This window comes from Neoarius graeffei, chromosome 12 (assembly GCF_027579695.1).
Source record: "Neoarius graeffei isolate fNeoGra1 chromosome 12, fNeoGra1.pri, whole genome shotgun sequence".
NCBI lineage: Eukaryota > Metazoa > Chordata > Actinopteri > Siluriformes > Ariidae > Neoarius > Neoarius graeffei.
Window position 1 is genome coordinate 74,843,411 of NC_083580.1, and position 21,880 is coordinate 74,865,290.

Below are 21,880 nucleotides of genomic sequence, written 5' to 3' on the forward strand. Positions count from 1 at the left end.
CTGCAAAATTTTCTATATTGAATATTCAAGATTTGGAAGACATCCTGAAGCACATAGAAATATCCAACTAATAAATGTTTGAATAAATATTAATTCTTCTCCCACCACTGTTGCCAGGTCGGGGTCCATGTGGACCCTATTGATCCACATTATATTAATTGGAGCACAGTTTTACACTGGATGCCCTTCCTGCCACAACCCTCCCAATTTCTGGACTTGGGGAAACAACAATTCACACACACACTGACAATTTAGAGCAGCCAGTTAACCTAACAGCATGTCTTTGGACTGTGGGGGAAACTGGAGCACCCAGAGGAGCTCACGCAGACATGGGGAGAACATGCAGACTCCACACAAAGGCCCCCGTTAGCCACTGGGCTTGAACCCAGAACCTTCTTGTTGTGAGGCACCAGTGCTAACCACTGGGCAAATTTGGGTAGAAGCTATATGCACCCCAGGCAGACCTACCTTCCTGCCAAAAAGAATACAAATTAGTGAAGAATTGAGGGAGAAGAAGCGATTTTCGTGAAACATGGACGACACTGGACGGACGATGGACAACACATGATGCCATAAACTCATCGGCTTTCGGCCAGATGAGCTAATAATTCAGAAATGTGTCAAAAGCTTCAATCCTACTGTGAAATGGAACTCGCATTAAAACACTGGTGCTTCCTGTTTAAGAACAAACTGTCAGTGTTTTCTTTGATGAAAGCAGTATGTGTCTGAACAGCTTCTGGATGTCAGAGAATACTGGTGTGGCAAAAAAACCACACCAAACCCCCCCCCCCCCCCCCCCCAAAAAAAAAAAAAAAAAAAAAAAAACCTCTTCAGTGACTTAAGAAAACATTAACTAAATAGTGAACTAAATTCACTTTTTTAATGAATTTTTGCAATTAAACATACGCTGGATCATTTTGGACTCACAAAGACATGCGTGTGCTTGTCAGGAGGAATCTCCAAGCTAGTGCATTAATTGATGTGTTACAGTGCCCTGCAAAAGTATTCATCCCCCTTGGTGTTTGTCCTGTTTTGTCGCATTACAAGATGGAATTAAAATGGATTTTTGGAGGGTTAGCACCATTTGATTTACACAACATGCCTACCACTTTAAAGGTCACATTGTTGTTTTATTGTGACACAAACAATAATAAGATGAAAAAACAGAAATCTGGAGTGTGCATAGGTATTCACCCCCCAAAGTCAATACTTTGTAGAGCCACCTTTTGCTGCAATTACAGCTGCAAGTCTCTTGGGGGTAAGTCTCTATTAGCTTAGCACATCTAGCCACTGGGATTTTTGCCCATTCCTCAAGGCAAAACTGCTCCAACTCTTTCAAGTTAGATGGGTTGCATTGGTGCACAGCAATCTTCAAGTTATACCACAGTTTCGCAATTGGATTGAGGCCATTCCAAGACATTTGAATGTTTCCCTTTAAACCACTCCAGTGTAGCTTTAGCAGTATGTTTTGGGTCATTGTCCTGCTGGACCATGAACCTTCGTCCCAGTCTGAAACCTTTGGCTGACTCAAACAGGTTTTCTTCCAGAATTGCCCTGTATTTAGTGCCATCCATCTTTCCTTCAGTCCTGACCAGCTTTCCTGTCCCTGCAGATGAAAAACTTCCCCACAGCATGATGCTGCCACCACCATGCTTCATTGTAGGGATGGTGTTCTCAGGGTTTTGGGTTTGCGCCACACATGGCATTTCCAATGATGGCCAAAAAGTTCAATTTTTGTCTCATTTGACCAGAGAATGTTCTTCCATGTGTTCGGGGAGTCTGCCACATGCTGTTGGGCAAACTCCAAATGTGTTTTCTTCAGCAATGGCCACTCTTCCATCAAGCCCCACTCTGTGGGGTGTACAGCTTAAAGTGGTCCTATGGACAGATACTCCCATATCCGCTGTGGATCTTTGCAGCTCCTTCAGTGTTATCTTTGGTGTCTTTGTTGCATTTCTGATTAATGCCCTCCTTGCCTGGTCTATGAGTTTTGGTGGGCAGCCTTCTCTTGTCAGCTTTGTAGTGGTGCCATGTTCTTTCCATTTTGCTATAATGGATTGAATGGTGCTCCCTGGGATATTCAAAGTTTGGGATATTTTTTATAACCCAACCCTGATCTATACGTCTCCACAACTTTGTCTCTGACCTGTGCGGAGTGCTCCTTGGTTCTCATGTTGCTTGCTTAGTAGTGTTGCAGAGTCAGGGTCCTTCCAGAACAGGTTGATTTATACAGACATCATGTGACAGATCATGTGACACTTTGACTGCACACAGGTGGATCTTAATCAACTAATTGTGACTTATGAAGTGAATTGGTTGGACCAGCTCTTATTTAGGGGTTTCATACAAAAGGGGGTGAATACTTATGCACACTCCAGATTTCTGTTTTTTCACCTTATTGTTTGTGTCACAATAAAACAACAATGTGCACCTTTAAAGTGGTAGGCATGTTGTGTAAATCAAATGGTGCTAACCCTCCAAAAATCTATTTTAATTCCATCTTGTAATGCGACAAAACAGGGCAAACACCAAGGGGGATGAATACTTTTGCAGGGCACTGTAACTGATAGGCTGGTGTCTGTACTTTAGTTTTGAGTCATCAGCATTGATGTAGATAGAAGACACAATACCCCAATCAAATGCATATTTTAATTGAACCACACAAAACTTGTATGTCTGGAAAACTCATAATGCAATCCATCAACAAGGACCCACAGGAGCAAGGACGAATTCTAGAACTTCCTTTGCCCAAAACCCGTATCTGCGTAGTTGTGTGTGTGTGTGTGTGTGTGTGTGTTTTTTAGGTGCCATTTCCAGGAACATTCCATTGGCTCATACGTTTAAAGAGCCAGGATAATATTCTGTATCTAAATGAAATGTAATAAAGTTTTGTTGTTAAAACAAAGTTTATTTCTCAGAATTTTGGAGCTTCTCTTTAAATTAGATGAATGGAGTAATACTGACCATCCCAATGTTGTCCCAAATGTTTTGCGTTATGTCTATATTGGAAATATCACACAGCAGCATGCCTGAAGCCCATCATTTGGTGACGCATGCTGGTCTTATAAGGCATTACACCAATGGGTTTGAGTGTTCTGAGTGTTGAAACATTTCCGATCATCCCCTACCCTTTCCTAAAATAATGTGCTCTCTGCTCTCTTGCAGTATGCTGAATTATTTTGGTTTATTTTTACTTCACTGGGTTGTAAAGCTAGCAATTTAATGCTCTGTAGAAGGCAAACAAAGCAACCTACTGTTTATTGACTGCTCAGTTCTGGTTTAACTGAACTTGTAGTTGAATATTGTGGTCAGAAGTATGTACAGTGTATATTTATATGGTAACTGCAGCACAGTTCCTTGTATGTTCTTCCAATTTGGTTTGAGGGAGTTCGATTTGAAGTGTATTGTTTTAGTTTGAGGGACTGATGTCTTTTTCTTGGCAAAATATAGTTAACCCTTTGATGCAAAACATGGGTCAAAAGTGACCCGGCTGAGTTTTTATCTTCTATATCTTTGCAATAAATTAATTTCATCATTCAGTATTCAAGGTATTCCTCAATTAACTTGTTTTTGATCATTATACATCCTTATTTTTTTTCCCTTTCTTACTTTTTGAATAAAAACCCTTTTTGTATCACTACCCTTCTAATGCACAACATGGGTCAAAAACGACCTGCATTCATTTTCCAGGTTATTTCATGTATGGCTGAGTGTTTCTATGATATACTTTTGAAATAAATTCATTTTGTCATTTACTTTTCCAAATATGCAGTAAATATCTTGTTTTTGTTTAGCACAAATCATCATTTTTATTTTTCCTTTCTTAAGTTATGAACAAGCACAGCTTTTGTAATTCTACATCAAGTTTACACACATGGGTCAGAACCGACCCGCATGCATTTACTCCAGCGTTTGGTGGGAACTGTGAATTGTGCTTGTGTCAGACATTTCACAGCTCAGCACAGCGCCCTTTGCCCATCTAATACATGCAAGTAATGTTTTTCAATTGTTCTAACATTACCTTAGAAAAAAAATGGATTATGTTACCTTGAGAGTGAGTAGATTACTTGTCAGAAAGTTATAAGTAATTACTATTAGCTACCTAGCTGTTGACATATTCTACTTTAGTTAGCTAATTTTATTGTACTTGGCTTAGCTAACTACATAGTTAATAAATAAACAACTGGCCCCATTCACTGCTAAAGTAATTACTTGAAACAAATTATTATTATAGTATTAAGACATTTAATTTTAAATCACACTTGGATGACCCATGTGTAGTAATATAAAAAGTATTTTTGTTCATAAAGTAGGAAAGAAAAAATTTAATTAATTATTTGTGGTAATTAAAAACAAGATATTATAGAATACTTGGAATATTCAATCATAAAATAAATTGATTTCAAAAGATAGAGCAAAGAAAAACTCAGTCAGCATGAAATAACCTGGAAAATGAATGCGGGTCATTTTTGACCCATGTTGTGCATTAGAAGGAGTGTGCATATGTTTTGCATCAAAGGGTTAAAAAAATGAAGTCAGATTCTTCAGAACAAAAGCCACACAGACCTCCTGAAATGTACGTAATCCAGCAGAAAGAGGAATACAAAAGGATATACACTGCTTACAATGAATCAGTTATTATTGACCTAAAATTTTGTGCCACCAAAACAGCTCTGGGGTGGGTTTCCCAAAAGCCTCTTAATCCTAAGTGTGTCTTAACTAGGAGATAGTGCATTCCTTTAACCATTTGATGATGATCTTTGTGCTGCAATGCTTTTGGGAAACTCAGGCCTGACCTGTCAAGGCATGGAGTCCACAAGACCAGTGAAGGAGCACTATGGTATCTTCCCCCAAGATATTAGCAGCAGATACTTAAATCCTCTAAGTTCTGATGTGGAGCCTCAATGAATCAGACTTGTTTGTCCAGCACACCCCCAGATGTTCAAGCAGATTAAGATCTGGGGAATTTGGAGGCCAAGTCCATCCATCCATCCATCCATCCATCCATTATCTGTAGCCTCTTATCCTGTACAGGGTCACAGGCAAGCTGGAGCCTATCCCAGCTGACTATGGGCGAGAGGCAGGGTACACCCTGGACAAGTTGCCAGGTCATCGTAGGGCTGGAGGCTAAGTCAACACCTGCAAATCACTGTCATGTTTCCCAAACCATTCCTGAGCATTTTTTGCCATGTTGCAGGGCACATTATCCTGCTGAAAGAAACCACTGCTATTACCATTAAGGAATACCAATGTCATGAAGGGGTGGACTTCAAAGGGTCTGGAATAATGTTTAGGTAGGTGGTACATGTCAAGGTAACATCCTAATGAATACCAGGACCCAAGATTTCCCAGCAGGACATTGCTCAGAGCATCACACTGCCTCTGCCAGCTTGCTGTCTTCCCATAGTGCATGTTGGTGCTATTTCTACCCCAGGTAAGCCATATACATACCGTGAGCTGGCCTAGTGGTTAGCGTGTCCACCTCTCATTCAGGAGATCACAAGTTCTACTTGTGGTCAGGTCATACCAAAGACCATCATAAAAATGGTACCTACTGCCATCTGGCAAGGCATGCTGCAATACAGATGCGAGTAGGGAGTCAAGCTCTCATAGTTACCAGAGGACCAGCCCCCCACTGTAACCCTAGCTGTATAGGCAAAAGGCCAAGGGCTATGGAACTGGAGATCGGTGCCGCCCAATGCAACTTAATGGCCTAGTTAGTACTGGGAGGGGAGACTGCCTGTGAAGACCAGGGCATGGTGTGGGAAGGACTTATGACTTAAGCCACATACATGCACCACATGATGTAAAAGAAAACATGATTCATTAGACCAGGCCACCTTTTTCCATTGCTCCATAGTTCAGTTCTGATGCTCATATACCTAACATGCCATTGTAGATGCTTTTGGCAGTGGACAGGGGCGAGCATCGGCACTCTGACTGGTCTGTGGCTACGCAGCCCCATACGCAGTGAGCTGTATTACACTGTGTGTTTTGTTCTGACACCTTTCTATCAAACCATAACTTTTTCAGCAATTTGTGCTACAGTGGATCTTCTGTGGGATCGGACCAGAGGCGCTACCCTTCAGTCCTCATGCACATCAGTAAGCCTTGGGCACCCATGACTCTGTTGCCTGTTCATTGGTTGTCCTTTCTTGGACCACTTTTAGTAGATACTAACACTGTATACAGGGAACACCCTACAAGACCTGATGTTCTGGAGATGCTCTGACCTCATCATCTAGCCATCACAGTTTGCTTTGCCCATTTTTCCTGCTTCCAACACATCAACTTCAAGAACTGACTGTTCACTTGCCGCCTAATATATCCCACCCCTTTACAAGTGCCATTGTAATAAGGTAATCAGTGTAATTCACTTCAGCTGTCAGTGGTTTTGATGTTATGGCTGATTGGTGTATATACACACACTGTCCACTTTATTAAGAATACCTAATTTGAAGACTTAAAAAAAGACTAGGTGATTTGTTTCTCATCATTAACTGAGCCCGTACCCATGATAACCTCAGATTCCTGTTCTTGGCTGACAGGAGTGAAACCCAATGTGGTTTTCTGTTGTTGAAGCCCATCAGGTTCTACCGTATGTTTTGTCCATGCTGAGCTGTATTGCTGTGATTTCAGTAATCATTTCAATACTAATGTCAGGATCATGTTGACCTATAGCCCAGTCATAACATTTCAAACAATCATAAACATGTTAAGGATCAAAAGAGTACAAGTACTTAGGATTCATGATACAATCATTCTTTAGAAGAACAACGTTACCCACAAGCCACAAAACAGCCCAAAGTGTTGATGACTCACCATTATATCTTCTGCTTAATATGAAGGATGTTCCTCATATTTCGTCCTTTTTTTTTTAAACCAAATGTGCTGATGGCGGCACGGTGGTGTAGTGGTTAGCGCTGTTGCCTCACAGCAAGAAGGTCCTGGGTTCGAGCCCCGGGGCCGGCGAGGGCCTTTCTGTGCGGAGTTTGCATGTTCTCCGTGTGTCCGCGTGGGTTTCCTCCGGGTGCTCTGGTTTCCCCCACAGTCCAAAGACATGCTGGTTAGATTAACTGGTGACTCTAAATTGACCGTAGGTGTGAATGTGAGTGTGAATGGTTGTCTGTGTCTATGTGTCAGCCCTGTGATGACCTGGCGACTTGTCCAGGGTGTACCCCGCCTTTCGCCCGTAGTCAGCTGGGATAGGCTCCAGCTTGCCTGCGACCCTGTAGAAGGATAAAGCGGCTAGAGATAATGAATGAATGAATGAAATGTGCTGATGGTGAACAAAAAACAAGGCATTTTGCCACATTAGCTGTGTTCAATTTATCCTAGTTCTAAGATTGCTGTTCACAGAAAGGCTTTCTTTCATCTTTCATACACCGCTTCCAAATAGTTATGGAAATGTGTACTTGCAATTATTTGTGATCTGTGGTTCTTTAACTGGCTTTCTCAACATCTTCCTCACTGTGTGGGTGCCAGTTCCTGACATGTATTCAAATGTTCTAGGGTTTTGACATGTTTACATTATGGCTCTGTGTTTAATGAACAGCATTTTTAACCGATTGTGTATTTTTAATATTCAGGAATTGACTACTGTAGGTCATCAACCAATTATTTTATAGTTAAAATTTAAATCACGTGGTGTAATGTATATTTACCCCCGCCAAGAAGGTTATGTTGTCCAGGGATAGATCCAGCCCAAGAATCTGACAGATGCACATTTGCAGAAATATTTTCACTAATTTTACCAGATTGCTATGGATTTACACACGGGTGTAGAACACACCAAGCCCTTTCTGAAGAGGGCAGCCATGGCCCACTACGACTGCGGCTTAGCCCGCTATTTGCCCCCGAAGCCCTGCGTGAGTGTGGCTCGCTGAAAACTTTAATATGAGCCCTGGCTTCAGCCACGCACACACACAGGGATTTAAAAATTCACAACTCGGCCACCAAAAGTCCTAGCCCTGCCAAACTTTACAGATACTGCTCTCTCCCCGAGACCTTTCGAAACAGCCCACGTTTGGCCTGCTACGACCGCGGCTTGGCCTGTTATTCTTGGTGAATTTCAACCTCTTTCTGGAGCATTTTATTGGTTTGACCTAGATTCTTTGTCTCAGGTCACGCTATACAAAGCATCGTGAGAATACAGGTAATTAGGTCGAATAAGCATCATTGCTTACCACAGGTGGTCAGATCCTGAACCATTGGTCTGTTGGTTAAGCGTGGTTATAGCCCATGTAGCCAGCTCGCGGTAAAGTAAACAAATGCCTCGTGACCAATGCCAAGTGGTGCACACATATTTCTGACTGATGCACGTGCATCAGGTGCATCGGTCTGGATCCATCCCTGTGTTTTCGGTACTGTTGGTTTGTTTGTCTGACTGTAAACAGGATTGCGCAAAATCTACGGACCTGATTTCCATGAAACTTGGTGGAAGGGGGTAACATATAACTCTGTCAATTTTCATGATTTTTTTCAATCAGTTTTTTATTTTGCTCAGCAAAATGACCTTCACCTTGATCTTCAGTTGACAAAGGTCAGCTAGTGCAAATTACTGTGACTTTAGTCACAGTATCTATCTAGTTTGTGTTATTCTCTTAAAGGGTGCCGATATGTCTGAAGTTGACTGTTGATAAAATTACTTCATTTGTAGTTAAAGTATCAATAAAGTATTCATGTGAAAGTGGGTTTTTAACCTGAAATGGCTTCACTTGCTCATTTCCCATCCGTAGGGCTGTTATGAATTTTCCACATTGCACATGGAAAAGTTTCCAGAAGTGTCTGAAGCCTTTCCCAGAATGAACGCAGTTCCAGGCCTGCCTGAAAAAGCACATGCTGATTTGGCAAAATGATGGTTTGCTTTGTTTTTTTTTGTCCTAAAAAGCAACCAGTATGTGACACATTATCATTACGGTAAATGATGCTGGTCAAAGATTCCACGGAAGGAAATGTTTCTCCTTAAATTACTTTGAACTAGAATTTCCTATTCATGAATTAGGACAAGGGCCATGGAATTTCTTCATGACTGTTGCATAAACGGTGGGCTTGGCAGCATGACTAGTCTGATTTTGTTCCTGATTTTGATGTCTTTTTTTTTTTTTTAAGTGGTGCTTGGCATGTGATGTTTCATACTTTTTAGAAAATGCATTCCTGTTCTTTAGATTAAAGCATTTGTGCTTACTGAGAAGTGTTAAATTATCTGATAAAATATCGCACATAGAAGTTTTCCTTAGTGCCCTGTCACACTACGACGTTCTCACCAGCGTTCGAGTAACGTGTTGTGAAACGCAGAGGAACGTCGAGAACGTTAGAAAAAAGTTACAAGAAAGTTAGACGAGCGTCGGCAAACGTTGGGGAACGTCGAGGGACGTCGGCGAACGCTGAGGGTGAAAAATAGTTTTGGGTGTGCACAAAAATTCAGGACGTTCTATCAAAACGCTACTTACACGTTAGAGGAACGTTACACGAAAGTTTGCGGGCGTTACTCGAACGTTACTCGAAAGTCAGGACGTTCCCTGGACGCTAGGCGGACGCCGGCCCATCAGGGTCGAGTGTCCAGCGCGTGCCTAGCGCTTGGGTAACGCTTGCCTAACGCCTGTGTAACGTCCATCGAACGTCTGTCCAGCGTGTCGCCAACGTTTTTCAGCGTTCGTCAGCGTTCGCCGAGGGTTCTTAACGCTCATGTAACGCTCTTTCAACATCTTTCTAACGTCTGTCAGTGTTCTGAATTTTTCCAGCGTCTGTGTAACGTCCAGAACATTACCTGGACGCAAGGCAGACGCTACCCAAACGCTATGATAACGCTATCAAAGCGCTGTGGATGCTATGAGAACGCTAGGTTTTGCTGCTATTTTGGACCACAAACGTCGCCTGACACTGAGGGAACGTTGGCTGAGCGTTACCCAAGCGTTACAAGACATCGTTGACCTAGAAACTTAATTTGAAGAACGTCGACGTTCCCCGGCGTTTCTCAAATTTTTAAAAACGCAACCAAACGTCGAACAAAACGCTATAGTGTGACAGGGCCAATAAGCCTTATAGCCAAACCTACTCACAGCTCCGAACAGACAAATTGCCAGCGTGACAAAGATCTGCTTTCTGGAGTATACATGGGTGCAGTGCACAAAGAAACCACAGAAACCACGAGTTCACTTCACGTGCACTGTTTATGTGCCTTGTAATAAAACACACACGATCATAAAACACAACCAAAGAATATAACACCGACCAGATGGTTTGTCATTTTTTTATTGATCTTAATATACAAATTCTGATGATTTCTCTTGGTAAATATACAAACAGAATATTGGCCAAATGCTAAAAAGGAGTCATGCATGCATTACATTTAGCTGAAAATAATCAACAAGGCACTCAAATGCAGAATCCAAATAGTTCTTATCTAGAAACTACCATTTAAATGCACTGTTAATCTGGTATGTTTGAGATTTTATTATTTGGGTTCTGAGGATGTATGGGATTTGCCAACATGGCTTTTTTGCCAACAAAAGAGCATAGTGATCCATGAGCGTTGAAGTATTATGCAGCTTAATGTGTATATGACATATATGACACAGAACGAATTAAACAAATCCACTAATTTTTGCCTCATAACTTGCTAATAAAGATAATCTGAAGATTGAATCTCTGGGAATTTGTGCGTATACATGCCTTTTAATTTAAATATAAAGACATGAAATTAGACTGTTTTCATAAGAGGAGAATGTTCATTTATTATGCATGTGTGTTTGTGGAGTAAGCTTTGCTCGAAACTTCTGGCTATTCATGCACTATGAGTGTGTTAAAACATGGAAGTGGACTGTACTAATCATACTGGGAGCTTTGAAAAATTTCAATCCTGAGCCTGATGTTAGTATAGAAGCTTGTAGCTCTGTGATATACTGACGCATATCATTATAGAGCTGTGTGCATGCATGTACGCTGCTTTCATACACTCGCCAGGTCACTAGGGTTGAGTACCTTTCCGATGAACAGAAGCGCGCCTGATGGCTCGTCACGAATCAAGAAGATGAAGGGACGGTTCACGTTGTAAGAAAAGGCCAGCGATTGGCCATTTTGAGGCAGGGTGGTGCTGGGATACTGACTGCCCTCTGGCGCTGTCTCAATGGCAACTTTGTGACGGACCGTGGACAGCTTCACTGCCGAAGCTGTGATTTTGGTTAGCCCTGGAGCATTCAGCCAATCGGATAAGCCTTGAAGAAAGAAGGCAAGTGGGGGCAAAAATAAAAGAAGGGCATTGCATTAAAATATTATAATACTACAAAGAATGAATAGTTGATTATGCACAATAATACAGTAAAAATTTTTTTAGTTATTCCACGAAATCGAGTCGTACGTGAGCTGATAGCCGACAAGGTGCGTAGCACTGAGATTGAGTGGAATAACTGTTTTATTCTATCCACATTCACTGGATTTTGAGAAACGAAGCATTTGGATTTTTTGCAAATTCGATAAATAAAAACTTTATACAAAATGTCTGACAAAATAATTTCCGCTTAGAATGTAAACAAACTGGCGAAATGATAGTAGCAATTTGTGAAAAATGCGTTAATAATAATAATTCTTGAAAATTTTAAAAACATACATTCTTACCAGGGGCGGCATGGTGGTGTAGTGGTTAGCGCTGTTGCCTCACAGCAAGAAGGTCTGGGTTCGAACCCCGTGGCCGGCGAGGGCCTTTCTGTGCGGAGTTTGCATGTTCTCCGTGTGTCCGCGTGGGTTTCCTCCGGGTGCTCCGGTTTCCCCCACAGTCCAAAGACATGCAGGTTAGGTTAACTGGTGACTCTAAATTGACCGTGAGTGTGAATGGTTGTCTGTGTCTATGTGTCAGCCCTGTGATGACCTGGCGACTTGTCCAGGGTGTACCCCGCCTTTCACCCGTAGTCAGCTGGGATAGGCTCCAGCTTGCCTGCGACCCTGTAGAACAGGATAAAGCGGCTAGAGATAATGATGAGATGAGATGAGACATTCTTACCATCAGATACTTTTATTCCATATTTTGTTGCTTGTTTTTTGTATTTTTTGGGGTTTTGTTTTCGAGTAGAGTTTTTATTTCGCCTTCGGTTGTTTCAGCAACATGCGCCGCCATTTTGTTTTTCTCTACTTACAGTATCCTTGACTTGCAAGTGACGTCAAAGCAAAATAGAACCCCGGATGTCAGCCATGTTGGTGGAGATACAAATGTGGGGTCAAGCGACATTCCATACAAAACATAGTCATGCATGCGCAACTCTCTTTGTTTTTCCGCTGCTTTAAGCGTTATTTTAGCTATACCATATCTTTGTGCTGTATATGGTTGTGGTCACAACAGTACTCGTGACCGTGGCATGATCTGATTTTTTAGAATTCTGTCCATAATTTGGAAAGACGGCGAGGAAACTCTGAGGCTTAGTACGGAGAGGAGACGAGCACGGCTGAACAACATCGGCAGGGCTGATCTAACAGACCTAAAACCAAAACAGCTTGTATTTGCAGTAATCATTTTATCTCAAGCGATATTCAAAAACTTTCTTGATAATATCATGGAAGAATTTTATTTAGTGTTGCTAGAATTTTGCTATAAAATGAGTGTTCTCTTGTGGTTTGCTCGGTCGTTGTAATTTTAACACGTACTACCATTTCGCTTCTAGGAGCGCCAGCAAAATGATACAATAGAAGCAATCCAGACTGGGCACCCACTCAGAAAATGGGCTATGTTTCGTCCTAGGTCGGACTTGATTCTTTGGCAGCCGAGCCACATAGAATGTGATATCTGGGTACTCAATGGTCGGTAGAAGCGTCTTATCTTCAGAAAAGCCTGACTTTTTAAAATAATATGGGTCAAAACCACATACATCTATCTTCTCTTTGTATCGAATCTTCGCTCTACCGTTCAAATCGTGGTAATACTTAGAAAATTCAGCATTATTTAGAGACATGCTTTCAGCAGCTGCCATCCTAGTTGCTTTGTATATCCACCATCATGGCGGACACTCATGACGTAGCACATTTTGATCACGTGGTTGCAAGTCATCTATATGAGCTGATTGGCTACTCTACTCCTAGGCTATCAGAGCATGGGACTACTCATATCCAGTGAATGTGGATAGAATAAATTCAATTAGTTTGTGAACAAATACATCATAGTCATGGTCTTACAACAAACAGTGATTAATCTGAATATGAAGATGGTCAGAAAGTAATTTCAAAACACACTGTGCTCAAGAAAAACAAAAGGGGGGGGATTGTCTTACCTATGTCCGAGAGGGGACTGAAGAGGTCGGTGCTGTATCCCAGTTTGAGTACAGGGAGTGTGAGCTGAACTTGTACCGAGTGGAGAGTGTTGGCCAGGTCCTGCACAAACTCTGCTGTCAGCGCCTCCTCAATCAGAGTCAAGTTCTTAGTCACGTCATCTGGCAGGAAAAAGTATATGCTGACTCCATCCTCCATGGGAACTTGTGCTATCTGTGGTGGAAAATGAAACAGACAAAGCCAAAGATTCATCAAAGCCTTGGTATTTTACATACATTACAACAGTCATGATTCACTCACTGCCCATGTACACTGGTGTTTGAAGGTTTGTGAATCCTTTAGAATTTTTTATTTTCTGCAGAAATGTAACCTGAAACATTAGATTGTCATACGTTCTAAAAATAGATAAAGAGACAAATTTTATACTTTGTCGTAATTTATTTATTGAGGAAAATGATCCAATATTATATATTGGATGGTAAACGTATACTCTGTGGTCCCTTTGTGCAGCAATAACTGCAGCTAAGTGTTTCCAGTGATCACTAACTGTCATCAGTCCTGCAGCCTGGAGGAATCTTGGTCCATTCCTCTGTACAAAACAGCTTCAGCTCTGGAATGTTGGTGGGTTTCCTCACATGAAATGCTCACACAACACTTCTATTGGATTAAGGTCAGGACTTTGACGTGGCAATTCCAAAACATTAATTTTATTTTTCTCCTTCTTTAGCCATTCTTTGGTCAATCCTGGCAAGCCGTCCTGGCACAGCAAAGCAGGCCCAAGCCATGATACTACCACCACCATGTTTCACACATGGGAGAAGGTATAAATGTTGGAATGCAGTGCGTTCCTTTTTCCAAACATCATGCTTCTCATTTAAACCAAAAAGTTCTATTTTGGTCTCAGCTGTCCATAAAAGTTTTCCGATAGCCTTCTGGCTTGTTCACGTGATCTTTAGGAAACTGTAGTCAGGCAGCAATTTTCTTTTTAGAGATCAGTGGCTATCTTCTTGCAACCCTGCCATGCGCACCATTCTTATTCAGTGTTCTCCTGATGGTGGACTAATGAACATATGCCAACGTGAGAGAGGCCTTTAGTTGTTTAGAAGTTACCCTGGGTTCCTTTGAGATCTCATGGACTATTGCAGACTATTGGAATGATCTTTATTGGTCCACTCCTGGAGAGGGTAGCAGTGATCTTGAATTTCCTCCATCTCTCCGACTGTGGATTGGTGGAGTCCAAACTCTTTTTAGAGTTGGTTTTGTAACCTTTTCCAGCCTGATGAGCATCAGCGACTTTTGTTCTGAGGTCTCCTTCCTTTATTCGTGCAGTGATACACTTCCACCGACATGCATTGTGAAGATTAGACTGAATGCTGAATGATGTCTACTCTCAACTGCTTATTATGGGGTTGCTCTAAAAAATTCACAAGATAGTAGAATATAGAGGAATGCAAGTGTGATAGATCCTTGACACAACATCCGAAGGAGCCGCCCTTTTCTTACCACCTACTCTACTCAGCTCCTGGTCCAAGTGCTGAGCCTCTCCTACTTGGACTACTGCAACGCTTTCATTGCTGGCCTTCTAGCTTCTGCCATCAGACCCCTGCAGCTCATCCAGAACGCTGCACCTTGCCTGGTCTACAACCTCCCTCGCTCTTCCCATGCCACCCCTCTGCTTGCTGACTTGCATTGGCTACGTATCGCAGCTCGCATCAAATTTAAGACATTGGTGCTAGCTTACCAGGCTCTCAAGGGGTTAGGGCCAGCATACCTCCAGTGTCTGTTCCATCCCTACACACCGGCCAGATCCCTATGCTCCTCTACAACTGGTCGCCTGACTCCTCCTCCTCTCTGCTCCTGCCCAGCCCACTGCTCTCTGTCCTGGTTCTCCACTGGTGGAATGACCTTCCCCTTGAGGTCAGAACTGCTGATTACCTGACCATCTTCAAGCGCAGACTTAAGATTCACTTCTTCAGGCTGCACCTCTCCCCTTCTTCCCTGCCCACTGTGTAACTGTGTTTCGGTAGACCAACCCAGACTCTGTACTGTCTAGCCTGGGGTTGAGTTCTCTATTTAGTTGTGCTTTTTGTATAGTTGGTTTGTTTGCTTGGCTGTTTGAGTATTGATACTTCAACAGCACATTACACTAGATATTGCTGTCACTTGCTCAGTTGGCACTAGAACTTTCTTGCCTAGAAGTTCAGCACTTCGTGTACCTGACTTTTGCACCTGTTGTACTGTACGTCACTCTGGAAAAGAGTGTCTGCTAAATGCCATGTAATGTAATGTAACATAACTTTGCTTGAGGCCATGTTGTTATTAATGTCATCCTGTCCCAACAAATTATACTCATGAGCTGCTGCTGCATTAAAATGTGCCCAAAGTGAAAATGCCACTCCTTGTGATGTGATATTAAGTATACAATCCACTTTATTAAAGCAGTACAAGGAAACCAAGTTCAGTTATTATGGTTAATGGAGGCCTTGGGGGTAACATTGTTCAACATTGTTCAAATTATGACTAATTGGTCATGTTCTGGTCTCCATGAGTACTTTGTCACTTGAGTCCTTGAATAAGTGAAATCAAACTAGTGAGTGAAAGCTAATCAAGTGAGTGAGAGACTTTTATAATATAATTTTTGCGGTGTAGTAGGCTGGGAATCTTGGAAAACCGGATGTCGATCAAGTGTGCTTGGACAGGTCTCAGATTGGTCAGTTCAGTAAATTTAGTCATTTGTTAGAATTATTAAAAAACTCAAAACATAATAGAAATGTTGCTTCCATTATTGAACTATGGTGCTGGGTGTTTTTTTTTTTTTTTTACCGTGCAACTAAGGTCCGAGTCAATGCCCAATTTGACTGGGTAATGATCCTGCTTGATCACGGCAATGCTAACTGGGGCCTCTCCATCCAACTGGAACTCCTCCTTCTTACCAGTCTGGCTGAACCTGGTTATCCACTTTCCTACAAGAAACAATCAAACATGAACTAGCTTTCAGGAATATTACCAGATAAAACAACAATTCGAGATGTAGTTAAAGTTCCACTATTGACAGAACTATTATTTTTAATGACAAATATGTCTTTTTTATATTTAATTACTTGCATATCATAGATAAGCTATTAAATGAAAAGAAATTCTGTATAAGAAGCCAGTGACCTTTGAAGTAGGCTGCTCCCACAGGCGCCACTGTTGGAGTACGTGGGAGAGCAGCTCCAAGGACATTATTCACTTTCCCAGCAGTTTTCTTTTTGAACCAATCATTTATACGCTTGATTTCTCGAGCTCCACCCATGACAACTTGAGGTCGTTCCCCATACTGTTTCTGTACGCTGGTGAGGTACTGCACATTAGGGCGTAGTCCTTAAGACAAAGAGAAAAGAGGAGAGTACTTGTGTTCATGTGATTTAAAGAAAACTCTTCTGGAATCTGACAACTATCAACTTCACGCTGAAGTCCACTCACTCTTTCCTATGAGGAGGTGCCCTACAGAGTTAAAGCCCTTAGCAGGGGCTTGGAGGTATGCCAGCAGGTCTCTTAGAGTGTCATGGAGCTGCGGGTTATTAAGGTTGTGGTAGCGCAGGACCCGATGTAGCTGCTTCACTGTGTGCTCAGATGCTCCTGAAACGGCACACAAACCATCAGGTGTTGACACAGAGTGCTTATGTTCAATACACTGATATCTCTGAAAGAGAAGGAACTCTGAAACAGTTGTTTGTCAGCTCAGTGCGCTATGATGACCAGCTACACTAAGGGGGTAGTGGAAAATGAACTACTGATACCATGGCCTAAGCCATGGCCAAATGGCTAGAGAAGCAGCTTTGGGACCAAAAGGTCATTGGTTTGATTCCCTGCACCAGCAGGAATGGCTGAAGTGCCCTTGAGCAAGGCACCTACTGTAACCCCCAGCTGCTCCCCAGGATGCTCTGGGTATGTTGTATGTCTCTCTGGACTGCTAAATTCCATTAATGTAATGTAATAATACCAAAAGTGTGTAGAGTCAAGTTGGTACCATACATACCTCTTTTCAACCAACAGGGAAAGGCCTCTTGAACCAATTTCATTCAGGATTCTTTGAACGTTGGAGCTAGTGAACCAGCCTGCATTTCTACTAGTATTGAACGGAACCACTGTAATCAGGGATGCGTGATTAACAGAGGACATTCCACAATGCACAACGGAAGTAAACCGTAGTAGCAAGGTGGTGGATCACAGTGAGCTTTTGTTCTGTTATTGCAAATATTTGTTTTCATCCCCAAAACAAGCATGAACTAACTACTAATGATAAGATGATGTCATTACTGTGAAGAGTTCCTACACGCCCACTGATGATGATATGGTTTACAGTGGAAAACACAGCTATCTTTTGGTTCCAACTGCCAACTTTTCAGGTTCCGAACCAATTTATTTTTGGTCAAAATTTGGTACATGAACTCCAATTTTGGTTCAGTACCAATTTTTGAACTGTTTGGAGCATTCCTTGTTGACGGAAAAGGGGTATGGGTAGAAAATGGCCAAAAGCGGTTTACTTTTCTGTCTCTATAGTCATTCAGGCATAAGCAGAATGTATGGTTCAGATAATATACCACTGATAATCTTTCAATTTCATTAGTAAATGAAAATCCAGTGCTGTTCTTGATCGTGCAATCTTATCTGCAAAGGGCCAGCCAGCATGGCTGCATTTTTGCATTCCAGGTAAAAAGTAGCCACACAACACTTCACAATTTTTTCTTCAATTTGGTCACCTACCAATTCATAATTGTGAGCTGGCCTAGTGGTTAGTGTGTCTGCCTCTCAATTGGGAGATCGTGAGTTCTACTCATGGTCGGATCATACCAAAGACCATCATAAAAATGGTACCTACTGCTGTCTGGCAACGCACGCTGCAATACAGATATCAAACACTGGTGATTACCAGAGGAACAGCCCCCCACTGTAACCCTCGCTGTATAGGCGAGAGGCCAAGGGCTATAGAAGCAGAGATTGGCGCCGTCTGATGCGCCTCAAGGGCCTGGTTAGTACTGAGATGGGAGACTGCCTTGGAAGACCAGGTCTTGGCATGGGAGGGACTTTGACTTGACCAATTCATACCCTTGAGCCAACTCACCAAATGATCACTGGTTCAATTCCCTGGACCAGCAGGAATGGCTGAAGTGCCCTTGAGCAAGGCACCTAACCCCCAACTGCTCCCCAGGCTGCTCTGGGTATGTTGTACGTCACTGTACGTCACTCTGGATAAGAGTGTCTGCTAAATGCCTGCAATGTAATGTAATGTAACTCTCAAGCATCATACAACAGCTTCCTTCAAGGCACATGAAGCCAGCCAACTGCGTCTTTTCATACTGCTGCTCATGCTGTGCCACAAGGCAACGTAAAACACTTAAGGAAAGTGCTATTTGCCTTCTTCCACATACATGATCTCACAGCTCCTTGTAGCTCCCCATGAGCTCCCTTGGCTCCTCACCATGAATAGCATAGCTGTGATAACAGCTGATTTGAAAACGATGAAGAAACAAATCTGCAGCCACACTAGCCCTTTAAGGATGAGATTTAACTGAAGAGTGAATATCTTACATGATAGTAAATAGCTGATGAGTATAACTTTCTGCTGGAGAGACTTGCTAGAAAGGTTGCTACAAGGCTCACCCAGGGAGAGTTGTGTGAAGGCAGCTGAGATACTTATGGGAGACAGGAGGACACTGGCCTTGGGATCGCGGGCAGCTAGCGTACGAAACAGGTTGTAGCCAAAGTCTGAGGTTGCAGCACCAAGTTTAGTGCGAGGTGTAGTGAAGAGCTCGACGACCTCCTCCTCAGCTCCACCTTCCTCTGTGTCTGTCTGAAAGTCCATAACAAGGTTATAACAGAGTGTTTTGGAGATAAGAGTGAGAGTTAAAGGGTTAGGAAAGAGGGGACCTACCAGTTGAGCAAGCGAGAGGGAGAGAAGACCCCATAAACACGGCAGCAAGACAATCCTCATCATTGTGAAAGGCGTGAAGAAATGCTACACATACAAACATATAATTACACTTGTAAGATGTTACAATGTTCAGTGTTCATATCAAGCACTACAGCTAATACACATCAAGAACATGACTTAAGAGCTACAGCAGATCCATCTGTGACATATTCCTGCCCTCTAGCCCAAGGCATCAGGTGGAGTCTGTATTTCCAATCATGCATTGCAATCTCGTTTGCTTGCTTGGGCAAAGCAAAGCCAGAACATTAGTTTATTAGAAGGTCAGTAAATTGTAAAAAAAAAAGTTTGTGTACTTGTACTTGCTACATACTGGAATACATACATAGTGAAAACATTTTTGGGAAGTGAGGACATTTTAGCTGGTCCTCACTTCTTCAAAGGGGCTGTTTAAGGGTTAGGCTTTACTTTCAGAGTTGAGGTTAGAATAAGGTTTTGGTTAGGGTTAGGGGAAGTGGTGGGGTTAGGGTAAGCGGTGGGGTTAGGCATTTAGTTGTGATGGTTAATGTTAGGCTAAGGGGCTAGAGAATGTATTATATCATTTGAGGGTCCCCACAAAGAAGTACAAGAACGTGTGTGTATTTTATGTAGGAAAAATATATATCTCATCTCATTATCTCTAGCCGCTTTATCCTTCTACAGGGTCGCAGGCAAGCTGGAGCCTATCCCAGCTGACTATAGGCGAGAGGCGGGGTACACCCTGGACAAGTCGCCAGGTCATCACAGGGCTGACACATAGACACAGACAACCATTCACACTCACATTCACACCTACGGTCAATTTAGAGTCACCAGTTAACCTAACCTGCATGTCTTTGGACTGTGGGGGAAACCGGAGCACCCGGAGGAAACCCACGCGGACACGGGGAGAACATGCAAACTCCACACAGAAAGGCCCTCGCCGGCCCCGGGGCTCGAACCCAGGACCTTCTTGCTGTGAGGCGACAGCGCTAACCACTACACCACCGTGCCGCCCAAAAATATATATGATGGTTGTTAAAAACTATTATTAAAAAACATAAGAGGTTTCATTTTGGCTACTAAGGATACTGAAGTGTGTGTGTGTGTGTGTGTGTGTGTGTGTGTGTGCGCATCTCTCAAAAAAACCCCCCTAATGTTTGGAATTCAATGGAAAAGTTTAGCTCTTGCATTAGCTTAGATTCTGATCATTTATTTAGGACAAAAGTCAAGAGGGTGCCTCTGCAAGGAGTTCTCTCTTTCTCTCTCTCTCTCTTACACACACTCTCCCTTACATTCTCTCTCTCTCACATGCACACTCTCTCAGACATACACACACTCTCTTACATTCTCTCTCACACACACGCTCTCTCTCTCTGTCTCTCTCTCACACACACACACACACACACACACACACACACACACACACACACACACACACACACTCTCTCTTACTCTGTGTGTGTGTGTGTGTGTGTGTGTGTGTCTCTCTCTCTCTCTCTCTCTCTCTCTCTCACACACACACCCTTCAATGCTCCTGCTTCAGCAGCACATCTGTTTGTCATTACAGTTGAGTAAGAATGTTGTACTGGGAGAATGATGAATATCCATCATAGAAACAGAAGCCACATCCCACTCTCCTGATCTTAACCAGTCCAACCTCGCCTTCTCCTTCACCACCACGTTCACTCCACTATGAAGAGTCATCATCATTGTACTAACTCTTTTCCCCCATAGTTTTCTACCAACTTTATAAAAAATCACTGGCAACATATTTTTCGATGATTTTCCTTTTTTGCCAGAGGTATGACAGCAAGATCCGACAAAATTGTTTTAAATGGGGGGGGAATCCGATTTAAGGTTTTTACTACATGAGCTCCATCTTCTCACCACATGCTGACAGAGTATTCAGGCTTGAACTTATTTATTTTTATTAAAACAACCAAGCAGTCATTTCTGATTTTAATGGATGTGCAAAGCTGAGTCACATTGCATCCCTTTTTGAAAAACAAATAAGCAGGATTCATGTAATAAAAGCCACCCAGAACACAGTTCTAGCATCATAAAGCATGAAAAGCGGTAAAGATCAAACGCAGCTCGGGTCTGATGAGAGATCAAAGCCTGAGAGAAACCCGACTTCATTCATCAATCTCCATGTCGGCTGAAAACAAAACTCACTCCACTTTAGAAAATCACAAAAACAGGAAATGTTATTCACTTTCTTTAGGAAATAGTACATGAGCAGTGATCTACTGACCTGTTTGCCCAGTGTATCGCAGCCCTCCTCCTCTCTGCTGTCCTCCTCACTGTACAATCCGGTCGCGATTCACAAACAAGTCGATCTTTTTAAACGACTCGTTCAAAAGAATCGACTCATAAGCACGGATGAATCGAAAGGTGTCATTTCGTCCCCAGGTTGTAAAGCCTTGATATCCTCAAACTATAGTCCCCCCATCCTCACACTTCAACTTACTGCCTTAAAGGTGACCCACATTAAAGGTGAGTGTCATATGATACACAGACTGTATATAGTATCTAGTATCATATACAAAGCTCCTCCCACTTTTCACTTCACCTCTTCCATCAAGCTTCTACTGATCCAGCACACATGGCACTATAACAAACTCCTTATAGACAAGTCTCCTCACTAAGATCAGGCCCCTATCTAAAAGAATGATGAGAGCCATAACTGCA

General features: G+C 42.4%; 1 protein-coding gene across 1 annotated transcript; it reads right to left on the reverse strand.

Moving 5' to 3' along the window:
- Nucleotides 1-10,238: 10,238 nt before the first annotated feature.
- serpinf1 (serpin peptidase inhibitor, clade F (alpha-2 antiplasmin, pigment epithelium derived factor), member 1) lies at nt 10,239-21,656 on the reverse strand. The gene is made up of 8 exons (XM_060936413.1): nt 21,444-21,656; nt 19,172-19,255; nt 18,901-19,090; nt 16,720-16,875; nt 16,414-16,617; nt 16,078-16,217; nt 13,257-13,467; nt 10,239-11,216 (listed from the first exon to the last, which is right to left on the reverse strand). Exons 2-8 carry the CDS (start codon nt 19,232-19,234, stop codon nt 10,951-10,953), a joined length of 1,230 nt encoding a protein of 409 aa, XP_060792396.1. The 5' UTR covers nt 19,235-19,255; nt 21,444-21,656; the 3' UTR covers nt 10,239-10,950.
- Nucleotides 21,657-21,880: the final 224 nt, after the last annotated feature.